At 35.8% G+C, this 24140-nt stretch overlaps 1 protein-coding gene across 1 annotated transcript; it reads left to right on the top strand.

Annotated features, from left to right (window-relative positions):
• Positions 1 to 3171: 3171 nt before the first annotated feature.
• On the top strand, positions 3172 to 22860 carry LOC127809936 (deaminated glutathione amidase, chloroplastic/cytosolic). The gene is made up of 9 exons (XM_052349115.1): positions 3172 to 3402; positions 4123 to 4259; positions 4594 to 4722; positions 4863 to 4921; positions 5435 to 5547; positions 5625 to 5717; positions 12628 to 12730; positions 21428 to 21510; positions 22454 to 22860. Exons 1-9 carry the CDS (start codon positions 3193 to 3195, stop codon positions 22493 to 22495), a joined length of 969 nt encoding a protein of 322 aa, XP_052205075.1. The 5' UTR covers positions 3172 to 3192; the 3' UTR covers positions 22496 to 22860.
• The last annotated feature ends 1280 nt before the right edge of the window (positions 22861 to 24140 follow it).

The following is a 24140-nucleotide window of genomic DNA, read 5'->3' as shown; positions in this document are numbered from 1 at the left end:
AAATGTCAACAGTGGAGAATTAGTGGTAGAAAAAATTGTAAACATAGTATTAAAGGTTAAGAGTAATTATTGTATATATTCTTTCAAATATTAAAGGTATTATGTGCAATTATTTTAAACTTTAGGGTATCACGTGTAACTTTTCAAAAAATACGAACTTAGAACTTCAAAATTGTCAAATGCACTTTTTTGCTTGCAGTTGCATAGTACAAGGCAGTTTTACAATGTGGATGCTCTTATCGAAAAAACTAAAAGTAAATTACATGCACGCAACCTTTATGATTTAAGACATTTGCGAGGACACCCTTGTATTTTAAAATTAGCCAGAGAAGCCTATGTGGTTTTAATTCTTTTTCTTGCACATTGCCTTCATTAGTTTTAATAGTTAATGCTGTATATTTTGAGTTGAAACCATATTATTTTGCTTTTAATACATTTAATTAAATTATATAAAATTAAATTTAACTAAAAATAAAATAAAAAATCAAAATACAAAGAAGAAAAAAGAAAAATTGTCACTTAAAAACCATTTCTAAGTAGTGACTTTTCTCCTTCTTTGTTAATCATTGACTCTTTTTCTTCCCCTCTTCTCTCTCTCCCAAACACAAATATCCATGCAATGGGTTCTAAAAAACCGTCGCACTCATTGCATGAATTTTGGTTTCAAAACCCATTATGGTGAGTCCTTGGGTTTTTAAAAGCTATCGTGATGGATTTTGAAATCAAAACTTGTCAACGGGTTCTTGTGCATTCAAAATGAAAAAGAAGAAAATGAAACCCTAACTTTTAATTTCTTTGACAACTCTTTCTCTTCTTTCAATTTCTTTGATAATTTTTTTATTTTTTCTTGCCTACCTTTTCATCTATTTCTTACTCATCCACTTTAGATGAAGCCATATGATAGGTTTTGGTTCTAGAACCCACCAATGGGATCTTAGGACAATCAAAAAAGAAAAAGAAAAAAAGAAGAATGAAAAGGAGAGTAACAATAGTGAATGGGTTAGGGACTGACTAGAACCCATCACTAGTGATGGGTTACAACTAACAATAATTTTTTCTTTATTTTTGTTTTTTATTTTAATTAAATTTTGATTTAACATACTTTAAATTACTATTTAATTAATTTAATTTACTTTAATTAAAGTTTAAGTAAAGTTATGATGAAAAGGTTGTGTGCGCACAAAATTAAAACCACATAGATATGGATCCCAATTTTAAAACTATTGGAAGTCTTCTTACAAGTCCTTCAAATCGCACATAATGCAGTGGAGGTGTATTTTTTTTTTAATTCACTTGGGTTGTTCAAGGTTTGCCCGTTTAATCTTAAAGGGTGAGTGATTTTTTCCTCTGATGCACCGCTCAAGTAAATTCAAATACAAATACAGTTTATATACACCTAAAACTAAACATTCAGTGTATTCCATATAAGACTTAAAACTTTTCAATAAGTCCTTGCACTGATCTGAATACTGATATTTTATGTGAAACTCTAGGGAAGCATTTGGTATAGGAGAAATTTTAAGATTTCTGGGAATGTTAGGTTAGGAATCTATATTTTTATGTTTGGTATAATTTTTTTATAAAAAGAATATTGGGAAATAAAATTTCGAGAATGATTTTTAAACAACTTTTCCACAAAAAGATTTCCATGAGGGATTGGGAATCCAAGTTTCCCATGGACTTGGGAATGTTTTTAACAAAAAAAAAAGACTAAAACACCCCTTACCCTTTTATAACTCCATACAAACATATTATATATTAAATATAAACATATATATTATAATATATTTATATTTTTTATTATAAAATATTATATATATATATATATATATTAAAGTAGATATTCATACAAATATATATATTATGTATATATATATTATATATACACACACGCATATATATACATAATGTATAAAAAATAATATTTTTTTATTTTCTAAAGATATTGTGGGTCATAATATTTTATATAGTAGAAGGAATTTATCATTTTTAAACAAAAAATCAAATAAGAGTAATTTTGAAAAAATAACATGAATTTCTAAGAATGTTATATTTAAACAAAACATAGGAATGTAAGATTTCTAAAAAAGAATACTCAATATTCTTGAGAATATTTAAATCTACCCAAATATAGAATTACATAAATCTTGAGGATCAAATATTTCCAAGAGTCTTCTCAAAAATTATGAATTTCAGGAATTTTAAAACTTCTCTCATACCAGATGCCCCTTAGATGCTTTACCACTGCACCATACTTGTGGGGCTATTAGAGGTATTTTTACAAACCCATCTGATATGTTATAGATAAAAACCCATCAAAAGATAAAAAAAGCATAAAAGACTCAAAATAAATTTTGAACTTTTATGAAGAATTATGCCAAAGGTCAGGCCTGGAGAACTAAAAATTAGGAGTTTACAGTCTCCTAGAGATGGGAGCATCGAGAGATTGCAAATTCTCTTAAAGATCTTAAATCGGGAGACCGCAAGGTCTTCAAGTGATCTTAAGTTAGGAGACTTATGATCTCTCAAAAACTGTTCCAGAGTCAAAGTATTGGTCTCATGAAGATAGACATTATCCATAAAAATTTTAATTTTAATAAATCTTAGAATGTCAACATAAATATTATCTGTAAGAATTCTAATTTTAATATATCTCGAAATATCAAGATAAACATTGTTTTGTAAGAATTTAAATTTCAATAGATCTTGAAAACCTCTATATTCCTCTATAAATAGATAAGCTCTTATTCCAAAATATGATTTCAATATAATTTTTAATTTTTTAATATTTGATTTAAACATTAGAGTATTTATACAGAAACTACTCTACACCTTTTAATTATTTTTTTTCTTACAGAGTTTAAATAATTTAACAATAATATTTTTACTTAATAAATTCATTGTTACGTGACGAGGCCATCAAATCACAAAAAGTGTGCATACAATTTATCTAAAATAAAAAATCTAAATTTAAATTTAAAAATACAAGTAAAGTTGATCATATTATTATTTTTTTTAAATTCATTGTTACGTGACGAGGCCATCAAATCACAAAAAGTGTGCATACAATTTATCTAAAATAAAAAATCTAAATTTAAATTTAAAAATACAAGTAAAGTTGATCATATTATTTTTTTTTTAATTTACTCTTCATTTTACGAACTAGTCTGAATCCGCTTGGTCTGAGCGGCAATGACGTTTTGTCGTTACCCACCACTAAGCATTCTTCGCGTAAAATACACCAGCAGCCGAACAACAATACATTCTGATTTCAGGTCCCTGCCGGTACGCGCCGCCGCCGGCGAGTCAGCCATGGCCAACTCAGTCCGAGTCGCCGCCGCGCAGATGACATCCATCAACGACCTCGCCGCCAATTTCGTCACCTGCTCTCGCCTCGTCAAGGTAGATATATTAATATGCACTACCTTTCTATATATATGTATGTATATCTGTGTGTGTGCGTGTGTTTGTTTATGTGTTCGTACTTGATTGTACGATTTCATTCTGAACTCTAAGCTGGTAGTTCAGAAAAGGGGAAATTTTGAAGTGCCGTTGACTTCCTTTTATTGTTTCATTTGATTTTGTATCTTTGATCACGACCTGTTCTGATGGGAATTTTTTTATTCCTGATGAAATTGGCTTCTCTGTTCCGTTTAATCGTCTCTTTTTGGCTGGTTTTGTGTGGATGTGAATACGTGGGAAAGGAATTTTGATTTACACACATTAATTTTACTCAAATCTTGGTTCTTGTGAACGTTTTGACAACCAAAAAGACCTTTAAGCGACACCAGCATTGGTGCTACTCCACATTTTATTGCTGGGTGCTATTTCGTTCATTTAAATGCCTTATCTAAGATTGTTTTTATTTTAATAAACGGCTTTCTGTATATAAGATTAAAAAAGTTGTCTGATCATTTTGTTTTAGAGGAATCTGTAGTTCATAGTTCCAAGTTCTTAGTATTGCTATCGTAGCTAGTTATATAATGTTGTTTTGAGTACTTGCAAACGAAATTTAAAAGCAGATTGTTATTTGATTGAGCCTGTATGTGGAGCTGTGAAATAATTGATGATATTGTCCGAGCTTGCATTTCTTGAGCTAATTGTTGGAATTATGTTTGCAAGGAAGCCGCGGCTGCTGGGGCAAAGTTGCTCTGTTTTCCTGAAAACTTCTCCTATGTGGGTGCCAAGGATGGAGACAGTCTTAAAATTGCTGAACCGCTGGATGGACCAATTATGAATCGGTATTGCTCTCTTGCAAGGTGAGATAAGTAAACTTATCCCTGCCCCCTTGGTCCCCTTGGCTTTTTCTCTCCATCCTGTTAACTGATTGCTTCTATATGTAATTATAATTGTAAACTGAACATTTAAGAGATGGTTATAACTGTTCACATGGTTGGTTATCTATGATTTACAACTTAAGTTGAAGTTAGAGTTCTATTTCATTGTTAACATATGTCTTTTGTTATTCCTTTTTTCTTTATATTCTTTTCTTTTTCCTGGTGGCATTCTTAAATAGCAACTAGTGTGGTGATGAACGGGCTTTGATGTCAAGATTCTTTGGTAAAACAAAATCCTAGCTTCTGTAATTTGCAGGGAGTCAAACATTTGGTTGTCACTGGGAGGATTCCAGGAGAAAGGATCTGATGATGCACATTTGCGTAATACTCACGTTTTAATTGATGATACTGGGAGTATTAGAAGCTCGTATTCAAAAATGCACTTGTAAGACATTTGATGTTGACTTTTGTTCAGGTTCCATTGTTTGGCTTACTAAATGCTATTTGTAAGCCCAAGGTGTTTTCTGGCAGTAGAACTTTAATAATTGGCATGATGATTTAATAAGTACTTTTGTTATTTATAAGGTTTGATGTGGATATTCCCGGAGGTAGAGTATACAAGGAGAGCAGCTTTACAGAAGCAGGTATTTCTTTATTTACAAGCTGCTCAAGGGAGAGAACATGAGTGTTTTTTCCTTCTGAAAATCTCCTTTACCTGAGAAAATGGGGACTAAAGACCAACTAATTTGGTTTGCTGTGCTGTGGAATAAAATACACATTTTACTTGTTTATATATATTGTTTTAGATCTCTCGGACAACATGAAAGTGTTACAATTCACTTTCTCCTAATTATAAATATGGCACATAACTACTGAGGGGAAATATGTTCTGATGTTCTAGGTCTATAGGATTTATTTGCAGCACTTCTTATAGTCTACATACCTTTGATGATACAGTAGTTCTATCATTCTATGATATCCAGCGATTAAAAGCATTTCAAGCGAGCTTATATGGACTGCGGAGCACCATCAGTACCCTATTCTTAAATTATTATGAAACATTTGTGTGTGTTCACCCCAGTAAAATTCTCAATTTTTGATGATTAATATAACTTATCTGCTGCATTTTAGACTTTCAATGCAATTAAACTTTTCAGGGAAGGACATCATTGCAGTAGACAGCCCCTTTGGACGTTTGGGTCTGACTGTTTGCTATGATCTGAGATTCCCAGAGCTGTATCAGCAACTGAGGTTTCATCATGAAGCACAGGCATAGACAAATCCATTTCCTCATCAATGTGGTACTCTGAGTGCTGCCTAACAGTTGTGTTATCATCCAATCTGCAGGTATTGTTGGTACCTGCAGCTTTCACAAAAGTAACTGGTGAGGCACACTGGGAAATTCTTCTCCGAGCTCGTGCCATAGAAACACAGTGTTATGTATGAACTTCAAAACATCTCCTGTTATATGGATTGTTATGTTTTTTATTAGCATTAGCATATTCATTTCCAGAGGTGTTCATGAGTCAGGTTGGTTTGGGGTTTAAAGATCGGGTTTGATCTTGCTGAGTCTTGTGTCCGTGGATAAAGTTAACCATCATATATCTAAAACCAAAATTAATCAAGCAAAGGAACTAAAGGTACAAACAAAATCTCAATTGAATCCCAACCAAGATGGCCGGTAGCGAGCCATCTATGCATCTAATAGTTGAAATAGCCTATCACATTTTGCACTATAGTTTGTCGAAGCATTATTTTGATAGTCCACATTACAAAAGGCCTTCTCTCACTACTAGTTTCATTCTTGTCATCATCTTCATCTTTACTGTTGATTCACTGCCAAGGAAAGTCTGATTGGTTGTGATCTACCACTCTGGTGAAGAAACCCTAGTTTCTAGGTTGGTGTCTGTGGAGAAATTGAACTTCTCCATGCCTCCTCCATCACAATATGGGCTTTGTGTGTCTGACTTGCAGTGGTTTTTTCTTAGTGGTAGTGGTTTTGCTGGTAGTTTGTCATTCTTTATTCTTTTTCTTGCCAATCAAGTTGCTCACTTATGATTGTTGATTGTGAACTGGGTAATAGTTGAGACAATGAGGGCAATAGATGGTGGCTTGCAACTATGGAGAATGAAAATGGAGAGGCGGGATCACTACAATCATAATGGATATAGAGAGGATTGGCAACTAGCAAATTCGGGGTTGCATTGAGTGAGAAGTGAGGGAGTTTGCAGCTGCTAGGCAGTGTTACAGCACATGGGTAATTATCAAAAGTTGGGGTGGGGGTTTCAGCTAGGCCAACCTAGCCATGAAGTTTGTTTACTCATTTTGATTCTTGATGGACTAGTTCACTAGGAAAATCCATGGGCCAATGTGGAGTCGTAAACAATCTAGCCCTTATGCAGTCCAAAAGTTTTGGCCAAGGCCTTCAAATATTGGCCTTAAGAATTTGGTCCATTCAAGTACATGTAACTAAAAAGGCTTAACCCATAATCAAATTGATTTTTGTTAGGTCTTTAGCCTAGAAACATGGAAATGCATGGGAGAAGAATGTATTTTATAGTTAACAGAATGATTTAATGTGATTGCTCAAATGGAATAGGATGGTCATGGATTGAATAAAGAGAATTTTAGTGCCCATTTACAAGAATAGAAAAGATGTTTAAAGTTATGAAAATTATAAAGGGATCACACTAATGAACCATTTTGTGAAGCTTTGGGATAAGGTGATCAAGCTAAGGTCGAAGAAAACCAAAGCCTATGAAAATTAATCTTGTTTCTTGGGTGGTAGGTTAACAATACAAGCTATTTACTTATTGAGACATTGTCATGTACTTAGGGTTTGGATTGGAAGTCGGAAGAATCCAAGGGAATTAGGACCACAAACAGAAGGATTGGAGGGAGAATTGGACAGAAAGAGGGAGATAATAGATAGAAATGGGGGAGAGTTGCAAACAGAATAGAGAGTTGGGGGAGATTAGAGAGAAATTAGAGGAGTTGGAAGAGAGATCAAAGGGAAATTGAGAGAGAATTGATAAGAGGGAAATGAATGAATTCAATTATCATTCAAACATGTCATTCTCTAGCTACCTTAGCCTATTTACAGGCTTTACAAATGAAGGTACTAACAGCTACATCATAAGAGTACAACTAAAAGAGAAATACATGTAATTCATATTACTAATCTATCATTGGGGGGAATTCTTGGAGTCGTAACAATTTCCTCGTCCTTGAAAGAGTTATTGTCCCTAAGAACTTACAGCGATTGGCCACTATTCTCATCCAATCCTGCCTTTCTCTATCTGTTTTATTCTTCTTTCTTTCTTTCTCCTTCTCAGCCTCTTCTTGTTCACTCTTAGGTTTTCAAGAGCAATTCTAGGCATAATTTGATCTAGAACTTCAATAGAAGTAACCTTACTGAGTTCGAGCCAAATATAACCACCTCCTGCAATAGCTATCCAATCAAGATTGGACTCCCATTTAAGAACATAATCAACCACTCCTAGATTGTCATAGTTAGCAGTTGAAACCTACAAGTGATGATTAGTATGAAGTTCACACATTCGACCAGTTACCACAAGAAAATCTAGTGATGGAACACAATCTCTGTTTACATATGTTCCCCTCATCTCCTCATCTTCAATGTTGGCCATTTTGAGCCCAGATGATTGTCTAATGGAATCCTCAACTGCATTAGAAAAATGCTGAATAGGAAAATTGTCTTCCTCTAGTCTCAGGACCTCATTATCCTTGTGAGTAGCTTGGTTAGAGCCAATATAAGACGGTTTTGATCTGAATTGCCCGATCAGAACTTCTTTGACTGCATGTGAACCATCAAAGACTTGATCCAACCTAGGATTGCTGTCACAGGCATCACTAGTAACAGCTCCAACCTACTTCATAATCGGGATATCTAATGAATCAATGTTGTTCCAAATCCAATTGGTCCTCAGTTTTTAGTAAGTTCAAAAGCTGATCCAATACAACATCCACTTCCTTTACATCATCTGCTTCTTTTAAACTGAACATAGTATATAGGATTCCACTCGGAGGTTCTGCCTCAACTTTTGAGGATCTGATAGCTTTGTGGACCGTTCCGGTTCCCAATAGGATCGGGTCCGATCTATCCCTAGGAGGAAAATCAGGAGAAATCCTTATCGAATTTTGTCTCGCAAACATCATCATAAACTACTGCATTTGGTTGTGCATCTAATTGTTCTGTTTGTGCATCTGATCCACTGCCTTGTCCAACTTCTTCTCTATCACTGATTCTATGGACTCCTCAATGGTCCTGATGCAAATCTGCATCTCCGCCACTATTGTTGTCACTTGTTGCAATTGTGTCTCCATCTGTTTTATCTTGGTGCGGTCGGCCATCGGAGTTAAGATCGCTATAGTTATCCATGAAACTGCATCCAAATCTGAGATCGTTGAGGTTGAGGAATTGGCCTAGATAGATCGCCTGAACTCGCCTAATGCAATCATTTCTTGCACTCACCTTAGTCAACTGCTATGACTTTGCTTAGCAAATCCTGAATTCGCCTCTGTCACAATCAGAAATTGGATGGCTTGGCTTCGACAAATTTGTTAATGGAGTTCGCCTAGCTTGTTGGAAATATCACATCAAAGAATTGTTGACCTTTTCTACTAGTGTCTTCAAGTCACCTTTGTATTCACTTCACTAATTTGTCGTTATCACCCTGTAGTGACTATGGATTAGCGTCAGAAATTACGACGCAGTGGTTGAGGACTATTGCTAGGGATTCAATCGGATCTGTCTCTGAATTCCGCTACTAGGATAGTTGGGATTTGCATAAGCAGAAGAAATCGAAGGCTGAGGAACTATTCTGATTGCGATCGCAACAGAATCGATGGTTGGAAATCTCTTGATTTGTTTCACCTTCAAGTACAACCTAGAATCAATCGGAATCACAACCAAGGATTGATTATCTCTGATACCAATTTGTCATGTGCCTAGGGTTTAGCCTAGGGTTTGGATTGGAAGTCAAAAGAATCTGAGTGAATTAGGACCACGAACAAAAGGATTGGAGGGAGAGTTGGATAGAAAGAGGGAGATAATAGACAGAAATGGGGGAGAGTTGCAGATAGAACAGAGAGTTGGGGGAGATTAGAGATAAATCAAAGGAATTGGAAGAGAGATTAGAGGGAAATTGAGAGAGAATTGATAAGAGGGAAATGACTTATTTCAATTATCATTCAAACATGCCATTCTCTAGCTACCTTAGCCTATTTATAGGCTTTACAAATGAAGGTACTAACAACTAGAACATAAGAGTACAACTAAAAGAGAAATACATGTAATTCATATTACTAATCTATCCTTGAGGATTCTTGGAGTCGTGATAGACGTTTAATAAAAGTTCTGCAAATAAATATAAAGATTTGGAAATGGTGTTCATGGACTTAAAAAAAAAAGCTTATTAAGAAGTCCCCAAGAGTCATTTGGAGGGTTTTAGCGAAGAAAAGAGTCTAGATTACTTATTTAAAAATTATTAAAGGCATGTATCATCAAGTAGAAACTTATATTAAAATTTATGGAGGAGTTGCTAAGACTTCCAATTTTAATTGGATTTCATTTAGTATCTATATTGAACACTTATATCCTCTCATGATGAATGAACTCACAAAGCACAACCAATAAGAGGTGCCATGGTGTATGTTATTTGTAGATAATCTCAATAAAAAAGAACACTAATCTTGAATTATGAAGAGACACCTTAGATTCTAATTGTCTCAAGTTGAGTAAGTCTAATAGTAAATATATATAATGTAAGTTCAATGAGATGTATAGAAGATATTATGATGAGATGCAAAGATTAAGTTATTCTTAGAAAAGATTATTTTAGATATCTTCAATCAATTATTCAAAAAGAATGGAAGATTTGTTGAAGATCTTACTCGTAGAATCAATGCAAGATGGTTAAAGTGAAAAAGTGCATTCAACATTTTGTGCAATCATAAAATTTGTTTAAGCCAAAAAGGACTTTTTATTCTGCAACTACAAGACTAACTTTATTGTATGGTATAGAATCTTGCATAATTAACTACCAACATGTGCAAAGTTTAAGTGTAACTAAGATAGGGATATTAAGGTGGATGCATTACCATATGAGAAAAAGAAAAATTAGAAAGAAGGTTATTTGTAGTAAGGTTAGATTGGCGCATATTGAAAATAAGATGCACAAAAAGGTGATTAAAATAGTTTGCTCATGTGAGAATAAAGCCAACAAACATAACTGTAAGAAGACTAGATGCAATGTAAGAAGTTTATAGCAAAAGAGGTAGACAAAGACAAAAAATAATAATAAATAAAATAAAATAATACTTAGTGGAAAATCTTTAAGCATGGAATGAGATATAATGGTCTTACAGAAGATGTGACTATTTATAGAGATTAACTGGATCCATGTAATCAACCACATCTAGTGAGAGTAAGGCTTGTGACGAAGATGATGGCGTTGATGTGTAGTAGCAATCAATTCAACACAATTGCCCTTAACATGTATGAAATTGGGTACCCATTTGTTACATGAAATTTTCTAAAACAGTTGACTTGGATCTTTTATCACTCTCAATCTTGTAGCCATATTCTCCTAGTGGTATATGTTAATGATATAGTTATATCGGGAATGATGATGTTGGTATCACTGATTGAGTTGAAAGCTCACCTTCAACGATAGTTTCAAAACAAGGATTTGTCCCTTAAAATATTTTCTTGGTATTGAGATGGCTTGGTCAAGGCAAGAATCTATATTTCTCAGAGGAAGTATACCTTGGATATGCTTGAGGAGACAGGCATGCTTGGATGTAAGCTTATAAAGATTCCTATGTACCCAAATTTCAAGTTGCTTTTGGGGTAAGGGGAGCCTATATTCTGACCCTTGCACTATCGTCAATTAGTTGGCAAGCTTAATTACCTCAGAATCACTTGTCCTGATATCTCATTTGCTATGAGTGTGGTATGTGAATTTCTAAATTTACCTTGTGATAGTCACTGGGATGTAGTGATTCGTATTCTTTGATATATTAAAGGTCCCTTTGGTCGTGGTGTGATGTATCGAGATCATATATACAGCCAGATTGTGGGATGTACAGATGTTGATTAATAAACAAAGTATTGTTGTTAGGTCTAGTGCATAAATTGAATATAGGCAATGGCCTTAACAACAACTTGTGAGTTACTGTGATTGAAACAATTAATTGAGAAGTTAGAAGTCATTAAGATCAAATCTATGCAGTTGAAGTGTGACAACCAAGCTACCATGCACATTGTTTCTAATCCTGTATTCTACAAGAGAACCAAGCACATTGAGATTGATTGTCATTTTATTAGAGAAAAGTTGCTTTATGGGAAAATTTTACAATATTTGTGGGCTCCAATGATTAGTTAGCTGATTTACTTACTAAATCATCTAGAGGTCCTCATGTGAGTGACATTTAGTTGGGGATGCTTAATATACATGCTCCAGCTTGAAGGGGAGTGTTGAAGTGTATAAGCAAGGGTATTAATGTAATTGGGGTACTTAGTATACTCTTGTATATATACCTTGTACCATACATTTTAGAGATAAACAGATTATTTTATTCCTTTACATTGATTATGTGATATTGTTGCAGTTGTTACACTGTTGATTGGTGGAAATACGTTAGCTGTGGTCTTCATTCCTAATTTAAAAGGACAAAAAAAAATGCTTTAGTTGTCCCAAAAGCATCATTGTGATTCCTAAGCAAAACTTTGGCAATTCATAGAATAGCATAACATTCCTAGAACTTCACTCTGGTTGTCACAGAATCTAATGCAAATTGGTAGAAATACTGGTGAACCATGTCCTTGGCTCCTAATTCAGTTTTAGATAACAGGATGCAATCCCATTAGTGTTTAATGGAATCTTTTGAAAGCCTGCCTAGTTATTGGGTTCTAGCAACAGCCAGAGTGAACATTTACCTTCCTACTGTCTCGTATACAAGGCCATGGATTTTCTAGCTATAATAAGACAAATCCTAAATTAATTTGGTATCCATCAGACTGTAGTGTGATCTCTTGATCTAATAGCTCATTGTTAAATTACTGATACAAAAGCATTTTGATATTGAATTGGATAAAGCTATATGTATTTAAAGTTTTATGACATGGTCATTTCTTCTTCCTTCAACCTCCCTGTCATCATTTTCATCTTTCCCTCTTGTTGTGATTACTCTTGTTATGGACATGGTAAAAGTCTTGCGGGTCATTGTTTACCATCTTGGTATTTATGCCACACTGGCAGGGTTCATATGTTATTCCTTATATATAAGTACTTTCTTTGAGTAACAATTATGAAGGCACAATCAGGTTATTGCTGCTGCACAAGCTGGAAAGCATAATGAAAAGAGAGAAAGTTATGGCGACACCTTAATAATTGATCCATGGGGCAGTGTAGTTGGTCGGCTACCTGGTGAGAACTATTTTCTGGCTTACACTTTGGTTCTTCATTTATGATTCCTAGTCTTGTCTTAGAATTTTTAGATGTGAAGCTCTCTCTCTCTCTCTAAGCTGCTACCATGCTTGCAGCAAGGTTCTTTGTCCTTAAAGGTCAATCCTTCTGCTTTCAGCTCAAACTTGAATCATCTCTTTTTTTCTTATTGAAAAATTATATTTGTCCTGCTGCTTGTAAAAATGTTGAAGTAGGAATGAAAGTATGGTTGTGTTGGCATGTAAGTACTATATCCACTAGAGAGATTTGACTTGCCACTTGGTTAGGGATGGCAATGGGCCGCCCATTTACCCATTTACATACTTATTTTAACAAATTTTCAAGTAAGTCATGCATGTATCTCTATTTTTATACTTGTTTTAATTTGAAATGTGTAATTAGGACCCATTGAGCATTTATGTACTTGTTTTAACAAATTTTCATATAAACCTTATGTCTATATGACATAGCGTATTGCGTGACAAAATAAAGAAAACACTCGACTAATTCTCTCACAAGCACAAAGGCTGAAGAATTAGAGAAACACTCTCCATTATAAGAAATAAAACTATGTTTGTATCTACTAAAATAAACTCCAGGCCATCCTATTTATAGGCTTGAAGTTTTAAACTTCCAATTTCTAAGAGGTAAAGGAATTCTAATAAAAAAAGGAAAAGTAAAACTAAGTAAGAACAAAAAAGGAACCCTACATACTCTAAAATAAGGAATAATTAGTCTTCCTAAAATTAGTAAAATGAGCTCTAAAATGATTAAATAGAAATTTTTGAAATAAAATAAAAAAGGAAGGGATGCCCTACGTCTAACCCCTCCACTGCAAAAAACTCGTCCTCAAGTTATTGTTGAATCTCAAGGTATATAGGCTCATCAATCTCATACACATTCTCCAGCTTCCATCTTTTTTCTTTTCTTTTTGGTGTCAATAAAGCTAGGAGTTCACATGGACTCATGCTCTTCTAGATGTGCCCTTTTCGTAATAGCTCCTCCACCTTCTCTTTCAAGATCTTGCTCTCCTTTGGGCTCATTCTATAGTGGGGTAGATTTAGTAAGCTCGCACTAGGAATTAGGTCTATTTGGTGTTGGATGTCTCGCATTGGTGGTAGTCCATCAGGTAAATCCTCAAGCATTATCTCACTAAGTTCTTCCAGCAACGGTTTAACAGCGGTGGGATGCCCTATCCTTTCTTCAGACGCTAGCATTGGCTTCACAATCAAAGCATGTAATTCCTTTGATTCCCTGAAATCTGACTTAAAATCACGTCCTGAATGGATAATTGTAGCGAAGGTTCGTCCTTCCACTTTAGAAGCCTTGGGGCACTACTCTTCATTGGCAGCAATGTGAATTTCACTCCTGCTTTCTTCAATTTGTATGTGTTTTCACGTCCAAAATGTTGTGCATTAACATCATACTGCCATGGCCTCCCAAACAACAAATGATAGGCATCCATATCTACAATATCACAATATTCTTCATCAAAATATTTGCCAATAGAGAAAGGTACCTTACAATGCTCTTTGACTTGGATTTTCTCCGTCGTTTTAATCCATCCAATGGTGTATGGACTAAGATGTTTCTCAATTGTTAGTCCCTGGGTATCCAACACCTTTTTGCCTATTATGTTCTTGCAGCTCCCACCATCAATAATGACATCAAATAATCTGTTATTAATAGTGTACCTGGTTTGGAACAATTGGTGGCACTGCATTTTGTCTTCTTGCTTTGGTGCCAAAATCATTCTTCTTACTACATAATTCCGCACCTGTGCCTCATCATCCTCCTTGTGCTTTTCATCTTCTCCATCTGGACCATAGCAAAATTCTTCTTCTTCTTCTTCTTCTTCTTCTTATTCTTCCTCTTCTCTTTCCAAGATATTCACGGCTTTTCTACATGGGCAATCACTAAAATGATGACCTAGTTGGTTGCACTTGAAACACTTCCCAAGTATCATCTTTCTTGCCCATCCTTCCCCTCATTCATAGGCTTCTTTCTAGCAATTGTAACTTCTCTTTGTAGATCTTCCTTGTATCGATCATTATGGCTGTTAAACTCCATAACTGGTTTACTTCTTTCTCCAGTAGCTCGATAAGTTTCAAAAGTCTTCCGAGTCCTTTCTTACAACGTCAGTTTTGCCTTTATTACCATATTTCATGTTTCTGACAAGGTCTGCAACACTTGCACACCAATTTTATCTATGATTATTGGTTTCAAGCCCTCTAAGTACCTTACCAATTGTTGGCCCTTTGTCTCCCTAAGGTTGTCTCTCTCTTCCAGTTGCATGAATTCTACAGTGAATTCATGCACAATCTTCTCACCTGATTGACAGCGCTAGTATTGTTGGAATAGGATTTGGTCATAGTCAGGAGGAAGAAAATCCTTTATCAGCAGTTGTTTCATCCTGTACTAGGTTTGAACAGGTGTCTTTCCTTTGCGATTTCTTCTTGCCTATAATCTTTCCCACCATGAAGAAGCAACGCCTTTCAATCTACAAGCTACCGGCCGCACTCCCTTCCCTTCTGAAATCTCCATGTAATTGAAAAATCTTTCTATTTCAGCAATCCAATCCAAAAAAATCCTCAATATTTAAATTTTCATTGAAACAAGGAATATCTACCTTTAACAAAAATCACTGGTATCCCTATCATCATAATTATTGGCTCTTCTTCTCTGACCAACGTTTTTGATTGATTCAGCAAATCCATAATCTTCATCGTTGTTAGTCTTCTACATAAACCTAACATCTTCGTGCAAGAATAGGTCTGTCAACAAGGTGACCATGAGTTGCTTCTTCTCCTGGTCGCTTATCTTCATTCTTGTTTCTGTTTGTGTCAATTCTTAGAGCATCAAGTTAATCTACAATTTCTTTTAAATGTTGTTCCAAACGTTGAAATCTGAGATCCATTCTCTTCTCCAAGGCCCTTAACACTACCCCATGATCTTACTCTCATGGGGCCTTAGCTCTCTAATCACCATCAAGAGGGCCGCGCTAATAACTCTTTTGTCTACCATCTAAACAAACGTTTATCCTACTCTAATATCACCTGATAGAACGTATAACATGACAAAATAAAGAAAACACTTGACTGTTAGAAATAGGAGAAATAAATCTGTATCATATCTTTTACATGTGTGGTACAACTCCATTTATAGGGTTAGAAATTTACACCATAGAAAAGATTACATTTGTCCTAAACTAGGAAAGATAGACTGTACAGAAAAATAGGAAAGTATTCAAAAAAATAGGCTGGTAATTACTCTTTAAAATCAGTCTCTAAACTAGATATGATTTGGCCAATCAATCTCTTAAATTAAGGAATGATTCCAGTTAAACATTCCTTATATTTCTAGTCGAGAATCAACACTCCCCCCTCAAGCTAGTGAATGAATGTCTTTCCTTCCCAGCTTGCACAATAACTCCTCAAATCTTCTTGTAGGCAGTCCCTTTGTCAATACATCAGCCAACTAGTTTTCGAATGGGATAAAGGAAATACAAATTAGTCTAGCTTCCAACTTCTCCTTTACAAAATGTCGATCTATCTCAATATGTTTTGTTCTATCATGTTGCACTGGATTTTGTGCAATATTAATAGCTGACTTGTTGTCACAAAACAGCTTGATTGGTCCACTTCTAGCATGCCTTGGGTCATTTAAAACAATCTTTTGCCACAATAATTGACACATTCCAAGGGCTATAGCTCAAAATTCTACCTCAGCACTGGCTTTGCAACGATGTTCTGCTTTTTAATTCTCTAATACACTAGATTCTCTCCTAGAAACACACATAACCAGTCATAGATTGTCTATCAACTAGAGAACCTGCATAGTTTGCATATCCTACAATAGCTAGGTCATTCCCTGATCTGAACATAATTCCTTTCTTAGGTGTGGACTTGGACTTTAGATAACATAGAGTTCTTCTAACTGCCTGCATGTGTTCTTCATTTGGATTGTGCATAAATTGATTGACTAGGGTGACAGCAAATGCAATGTCAGGTCTAGTATGAGATAGGTATATTAGGTAACCAACCAACCGTTGATACCTTCCTTTGTCCATTAGCTGACAGTTGGGATACTCACCTATTTTGAGATTTGGTTCCACTAGTGTGCTAGCTACTTTTCCACTTAACAACCCTGTTTCTTTCAATAATTCTATGATATACTTCCTTTGGGAAAGGAAGATTCCTTCTTTGGAGTAGGCTACTTCTACTCCCAAAAAATACTTGAGTTTACCAAGATTCTTAATCTCAAATTCTCTTGCAAGGCTTTCTTTTATCTATTGTTTCTCTAGAGCATCATTTCTAGTCCCTATGATATCATCCACATCCATAAGCAGAGTTGTAACCTTCCCTTCTATTGAATGTTTAATAAAGAGGGTATGATCTCCTCTACTTTATCGGCATCCCATCTTTCTCATAACTTTAGTAAATCTATCAAACCATGCATTGGGAGACTGTTTAAGCCCATAGAGATCCTTTTTTAGCCTGCACATCCTACCTGAAACTTCGTTATTAAACCCTGGTAGTGGCTCCATAAAAACTTCCTCTTCTAAATCTCTAGGAGGAAGGCATTTTTAACATCAAACTGCTATGATTGCCAACCACAACATGCAACCAATGATAGGAGAATCCAAACAGTTGTCATCTTTGCCATTGGTGCAAAGGTCTCCAAATAATCTATTCCATAGGTTTGTGTGTACTCCTTAGCAACCAACCATGCCTTATATCTCTCCAATGTTCCATTTGCCTTATATTTAAGTTAAACATCCATCTATAGCCCCAGGTCTTACTCTCTTTGGTCTAGGCACCATATCCCAAATTTGGTTATTTTCTAAAGTTCTCGTCTCTTTTTGCATGGCCTGTGTCCAATTCTAATCCTTTAATGCATCTTCAATTGTTTTAGGAATGACAATGGAATTAAGAGAGGACAAGAAGCTTTTATGTTGGGGTGAGAGCTAATGATAGGAAATGTAATTGGCTAGTGGATGTTGTGTACATCATCTAGTCCCCTTTCTAATAAGAATAGGTAAATCCAAATCATTGGGAATAGAATTGGAATGAGTAGGTGAGTGAGGAATTTCAATACCTAGACTAGAAGCAGATGTTGGCCCAAGTTGGGAATCCGAAATGGGCTGAGATCTTCTCTTGAAGACGTAGGGAGAGCCTTTAAATTTGATAGTAGGTGGTAGCAATGGCTGTGTTGTAGAGGAGTCACCCTATTCTTGTGTGTCCTGCTCACCAAAACCTGAAATTGAGGAATCAAGAATAGGAGGGTTTGAGGCAAACTCAGGTTGAGGTTTAGCTTTGGTGGCTCTGTTTCTGACTATCTCAAAGAGGCCAAATCCAAAGTGGGAAGGTCACCATTGACAGTCTCCCCTTGGTGACCAGAAAGAGAAAAATAAAAAAAAGGTTGAGTTTTAATGAAAGTAACATTCTTGGACACACAAAGTTTTCGAGAAGGACGATAATAGCATTTGTATCCCTTCTTGGGTGGGAGAGTAGTCAAGAAAGATGCACTTAAGGGCCCAAGGATCAAATTTGTCTCTATGTTGTTTAGGAATATGAACAAAGGACACAACCAAAAATTTTAAGAGGAAGAGATATATGAAGACTGACATCCGAAAAGTGAGAAGAAAGACACTACAATGGACTTTGGTTTTGGAGAAGCTAAGAAGGAACTCAATTAACAAGGTGGGCAACAGTTAAAACTACTGCCCCCCCCCCCCCCCCCCCAAAAAAAAAAAAAAAAAAAATTTGGGAACATGATGATGATGCAGGAGGGCTCAAGTAACATTGAGTAAATGTCTCATTTTTTTTTTTTTTTTAGAAACCCTGTTTTGTTGAGGGGTATCAATGCAGGAGGATTCATGAACAATGCATTCTTTCTAAACGAAATGATGAATATGTTGATTAAAATAGTCATTTGCATTATTAGTACGAAATCTCCTACTAAGGGACCCAAACTGGGCAAAGATCATCTTTTGGAACAATGGTAGAATTGTACTAATGGCTGCCTTATTTTTTAAGAGATACATCCATGTCATCTGAGTACGATCATCAATAAATGAAATGAACCATCTAGTCTTAGAACAATTAGGGACCCTAGATGGTCCCCAAACATTAGAATGCACTAAAGAAAAAGGAATGGAAGAAAGTTTATTACCAATTGGATAGGACACTCGGTGATGTTTGGAGAATTCACAAACATCACAATGAAAGCTAGTAACATGTAAACCCTTAAACAAAGAAGGAAACATAGTTTGCAGCAGATAGAAAGGAGGATGTCCTAAATGAAAATGATGGAGCAAGATTTTAGTTATGGTAGGTGTAGTTTGTGATGAGCAGGCAAGAATAGACTGGTCCCCTTTAGAGAACCACAACCCCTTCTTAGATGGTATAGCCCATTCTGTTCCTTAGTAGCCCTAATCATCTTCCCCGAGCCTAGTTCCTAAAAAAACACAATCATGGGGTGAGAAAATAACACGACAATTAAGATTTTTGGTTAGCTGGTGAATAGAAATAAGATTGGTAGAAAGGTTAGGGACATGAAGAACATTTTGAACAGTGAGTGATGCATTGAGTATAGCACTTCCCTAACATGCTATAGGAATTGTGTGACCATTGGCTACAACTATTCTTTTGGAAATAGACATAGGTTTATAGGTTTAAAAAACAGTTGAGTCATAAGTCATGTGATCAGTAGCTCCTAAATTCAAAATCCATAAGCCATTTCCAATAGTTTCTGAAGCATTATAATTCTCAGAATTAAGACATGTACCTGTCTGTGCGAGAGAGTAAGAACCATTTTGAATAGTTTTCAAGAATGATTTCAGCTTACTGATTTCTTCTGCATTGAGTTCGCCCAATTTAGAAGTTGCAAAAGAATCTTTTTCTTTTTTTTGGGGGGGGGTGGGGGGTGGGGGGGGGTTATCTTAGGTTCCTTGGTTGTTAGATGGGCTTGATTTCTAGGCTGTAGATTCTAGATGCCTCCCATCCTGTTTAAAACATTCTTCTTTCCATGAAGCTTGAAACATGTCTCTCTAGTGTGCTTTGGTTTTTTGTAGTATGAACACCACAAACCTTCCTGCCTTCGTTGTTGTTGTCTAGGGTGAGAGTCATTTCTTCCTTGTTGGAAATCATAGCTGACCCCTCAGGATTAGGTTCATCAAGCATAGCTATTTTCTATGTTCTTCATTGCGGATCATAGAAAAAACCTCATTCAAGGATGGAAGTTTTTCCTTGCCAAGGATTTAAACCCTCACTCGATCATACTCAGGATTGAGACCAGCCAAGAACTCCACAATCCTATCCCTTTCAAGTATGGAAGAATGGTAGCATCTTCATCTTAACTACACAACATCTTTATGTCTTGATAGTGATCTAACTCAAGCTAATAACCATCCATTCTATTGCAATAATCAATCACCGACGAAGATCCCTGTTTGGTACTGCTTATAAGATGATTAAATAAAAATTATTAAAATAAAATATAAAAGGGACGCCCTGCGTTATTATATCTCAATTTTTATACTTGTTTTAATTTTAAATGGGTAATTGGGACCCATTGTGGGACTTGATCAATATGAGATTAATGTCCTCCATCTTTTATTTTGATCAAATTTTAGCCTATGAGGCATGGATGAAATGGAAGTTCTTAGCATAAAAAGGGCAAGCAAGACCAATAAAACTTGTTAGGAAATCCTTAGACATGACCTAGGATATAATACCCTTATAAAGAATATGGCCATGGACAAAGATGAATGGATGTCTGTAGTAGGGTTGGGGCTTGCGATTGTTATTGTATCTTACCACCCTAAAACTTGAATTTCCATAAAAGCCCCTATGAGCTGGAGCTACCCCTTTTTGTAGTGCATTGTTGACTTTGACCCAAAAGATATTGAGGAATGAGCTAAATTTGCCTGATATAAGATGTGGGAATCAGATATACACTGGTATAGTTGTGTGTAAACAACCTATTCTTTCTTAACCATTAATTTACACTTAAATATTTGCAGATAAAAGTTACACTGATCGATCAACTCTATTTGCAGAGGCTGTTTTTCTCTTCTTTTTTTCTGTGCTTTTTAAGTTTCCTTTTTCCACCTTCTGTAGAATTAAATCAATTGAGCTAGCAAATAATTACAGTTGACTTTCATCTGAATGAATATGCTCATTGAAAAATGCACTTTTACCTGAATTGTTGTACAGAATTTCCCACCAAAATAGGTGATTTACGGTTTAGAGTGATAGTGGCACTCTTGAAAATATAAGCCTTCTGATGGTTCTTTATTTTCAGTCATAGAATCCAAGTTTGTATAATAATCTTGTATAAAAGTTTGGTATAAATTCCATTTGGATGGGGCAAATGGTCTCATTTATAATGGGTTAAGATATGATTACCCTGTGCTTCCATTTATAATGGGTACATGATTGGCTGCAATCATTTAATGATGAACTTCACCACTTTTAACTCTTTGAAAGAAGATGGGTTGCTCTGATTTCTGAAGAGTCTTGTTCCTATCAATAGTTGAAATTCTTCAGATGTCTGCAAAATTGAATGCTGAGCCTTTTTTTTCTTTGTATAATTCCATTTGTTACTCATGCTGGATGCAGGAACAACTTTAGCCAATATTTTTCTCCACATTCACACTTTATTTTTCTGTTTCAGATCGACTAGCAACGGGCATAACTATTGCAGATATTGATTTCACATTGATTGATTCTGTTAGAGCAAAGATGCCAATTTCCAAGGTGAAAATGGTCCCTGAACATGAACTACATTTTTTATAGGATGTCCATATTGGTCCTAGTTGCCTTTATTTTTCTTGACTTACGTTTCCATAATCCTGTTTTCTAATGCATATAGCTTGGCAATTCCTGTTTATTTAATTCTTCTCATATTCACAGTATTCTCATGCAGTTCTAATGTCCTCTTTTCTTACATCAACCAACTTAAATTATGGGTTCAGCGCAGGGGACGATAGTTTTCCAAAGTATATATGCATAGTGTATCCCGCATGCATGGTTGCATCTTCAGTTTTGATGATACTCTTGTTGCTTGAAATCTATTTCATCTCCATCCTTCTACTAGCTATCTTTTCCTCGAGTCCAATATGGCTAATAAGTAATTATGGTAGGTTGTGTGAGCATTTGCTCCTATTAGAGCGAGATTGGGTTCCCTAGCATACAGGACATTGCCCAGTGTCGGTCCCTGTTTATTTTAGGTGATGCTTTGGGTAAGATTAATATTATACTATGGCCTGACTCAGTGTTGGTTCCCATGTAGCGGGTGATGGGTTTGGTAAGGCTGAAGATAGGCGTAACATTGACAATATTCGTCCTTAAACCTGGTTCTCATTCTTTAGTTTTTATCATATATGTCAAGTAATGCTGCAAACACAATGCATATTTATATGCATGGTCTTCAGCAACATGATAATATCCCCTTGCACAACGCTTCTCGTTTTTTTCTCATTTGTCTTCTAACTTGCTCTCGCTTATACTAATACGGAAGCTTCTTGAGATTGAAATTTGGTTGAAATTCAACCAAGTTTCATGACAGTTAGGAGGGATATAGAAACTAGTCCTTTATACTTGTAATTTTGCTGTTACTATATTTATTTGATTTCATGAATCAGTGCAGCCATGAATAGTTAGCTCTTTCCTGTATTTTGACATCCATTTCCTTTCTCAGCAGCGGAAGCCTGTAGATTTCTGGAAGTCAGCATCTCTATGAATTTAAAAGGGTGGTGTGTTCTAATTGCCCCTTAATTTGTTACCCAGATAAGAAAGGGATCAAAGCCACCATTTTCCTTGCATGCATATACATATATATATGTATATGTGCATGCTTTCATTGTGTCCACTTCCTATAATTATTAGAAGAAAATATTTTCAACTGTGATTAAAATGCATTCTGTTGGATGGTCTCTTCTCAGCCATCATTAGTATCCATCTGGGGCTGGGGGGTGGGTGTAGGATGGAAGATCAAGCGGGTTAATATTTCAATATTTGAATAATTATTTTTAAAGTAGTCTCCTAATATGTCTTGGTGTTCAAATCTCCAAAATTTATAGAATTTTACTTTTATTGAGGGGTCAATATTCGTATTAGTCTCTTCTGTACAAGTCTCTAAAATGACCTTTTTTTTTTTTTTTTTTGTGATGTTTGAGCTATGTCCTATCTTTTTTGTAGTGGCCTTGTAGTCTTTTGTGTTATTAATTTTTTATTGTCTTGTATTGTTGCTTGGGGTATGCCTGACATGGTTGTTGAATTGATAAAAAGAAAAAGTAAAAAGTCTATTCTACCCTTGTATTGGCCCTCACCCTCACATAAATAATATTTACAATATGATCAAATAGATACATACACAGTAGAGATGGCAAACGGGCCGGGCCGGCCCGCCACCAAGTGGCCCGCGGGCCAAATTGGCCCGCTTAAAAACAGGCCAGCAGATTGCTGGCCCTAGCTCGGCCCTACATGGGCCTGCGAGCCAAACGGGCCAGCCCAGCCCGCCCAGATGAAGATGAAGAAAAACAATGACAAGGGTGAGCGTGAGGGGCGTGGGCGAGGGCGAGAGCGAGGCCAAGAGCAAGGGGTGCAGGCGAGGGCGAGGGCAAGACGAGGGTGAGAGCGAGGGCGACAGAGGGCGAGGGCAAGACAGAGGGTGAGGGCGAGAGGCGAGGCTGAGAGCGAGGGCGAGACAGAGGGCGAGAGGCGAGGTTGAGAGCGAGGGACGCGGGCTGTTTGGGGGGGGAGGGGGGGTGTGGCCGATTAGCGGGCCAGGCCAAATCGGTCCAGCCTTAAATGGGCCAGCAAAATGCTGGCCCTAACCCGATGCCGGGCTTGGCCCCAACGGGCCAGCCTGTTGGGTCAAGTCCATTTTGCCATCTCTAATACACAGTATGGGTTTAAAACCTTTCCTAGATTTTTTTTATGGTTATTTTATATCTTTAATGTTCTATAATTGATTATGGACATATTTTGTCCCCTCTTTTTAACATCCTGTCTTTTAATTGGCTGTTTATTAGGAGGTTTAAATTAATGTTTTTTCCTTGAATATATATATATATATATATAACAGTGGCTTAAGCATGTGCAAGCAATTAGTAAGGTTAAGTGAACATGCAAAAGGGCTATTATGTAAGATTGTGTTTGGATAAAAATAATTAAATGATATCATTTAAAATAACACTTATTATATTTCAAATTATTCTTGGTTATTAATTTTGAGAGGGTCATTTGAATCTATTATTTGTTATTTAGAGTTTAAAATTTAAATTTTATTATTTGGTTACATAATTATTGGCATAATTTGAGTTTAGATTCAAATTTACTTTAAATTTTGAACTCAATAAATACAAAAATTTACTTTAATTTGA

The sequence above is a fragment of the Diospyros lotus genome, chromosome 9, assembly GCF_014633365.1.
Source record: "Diospyros lotus cultivar Yz01 chromosome 9, ASM1463336v1, whole genome shotgun sequence".
Taxonomy (NCBI): Eukaryota; Viridiplantae; Streptophyta; class Magnoliopsida; order Ericales; family Ebenaceae; genus Diospyros; species Diospyros lotus.
Note: the sequence above shows the minus strand (reverse complement) of the source record. Positions and strands in the feature narration are given on the sequence as shown.

Coding starts and splice junctions, on each gene's coding strand:
- LOC127809936 (XM_052349115.1), top strand. CDS start 3,193: ATGACGTTTTGTCGTTACCCACCACTAAGCATTCTTCGCGTAAAATAC. Junction 4,922..5,434: donor GAGCAGCTTTACAGAAGCAG/GTATTTCTTTAT, acceptor TAAACTTTTCAG/GGAAGGACATCATTGCAGTA. Junction 5,718..12,627: donor CCATAGAAACACAGTGTTAT/GTATGAACTTCA, acceptor AGGCACAATCAG/GTTATTGCTGCTGCACAAGC.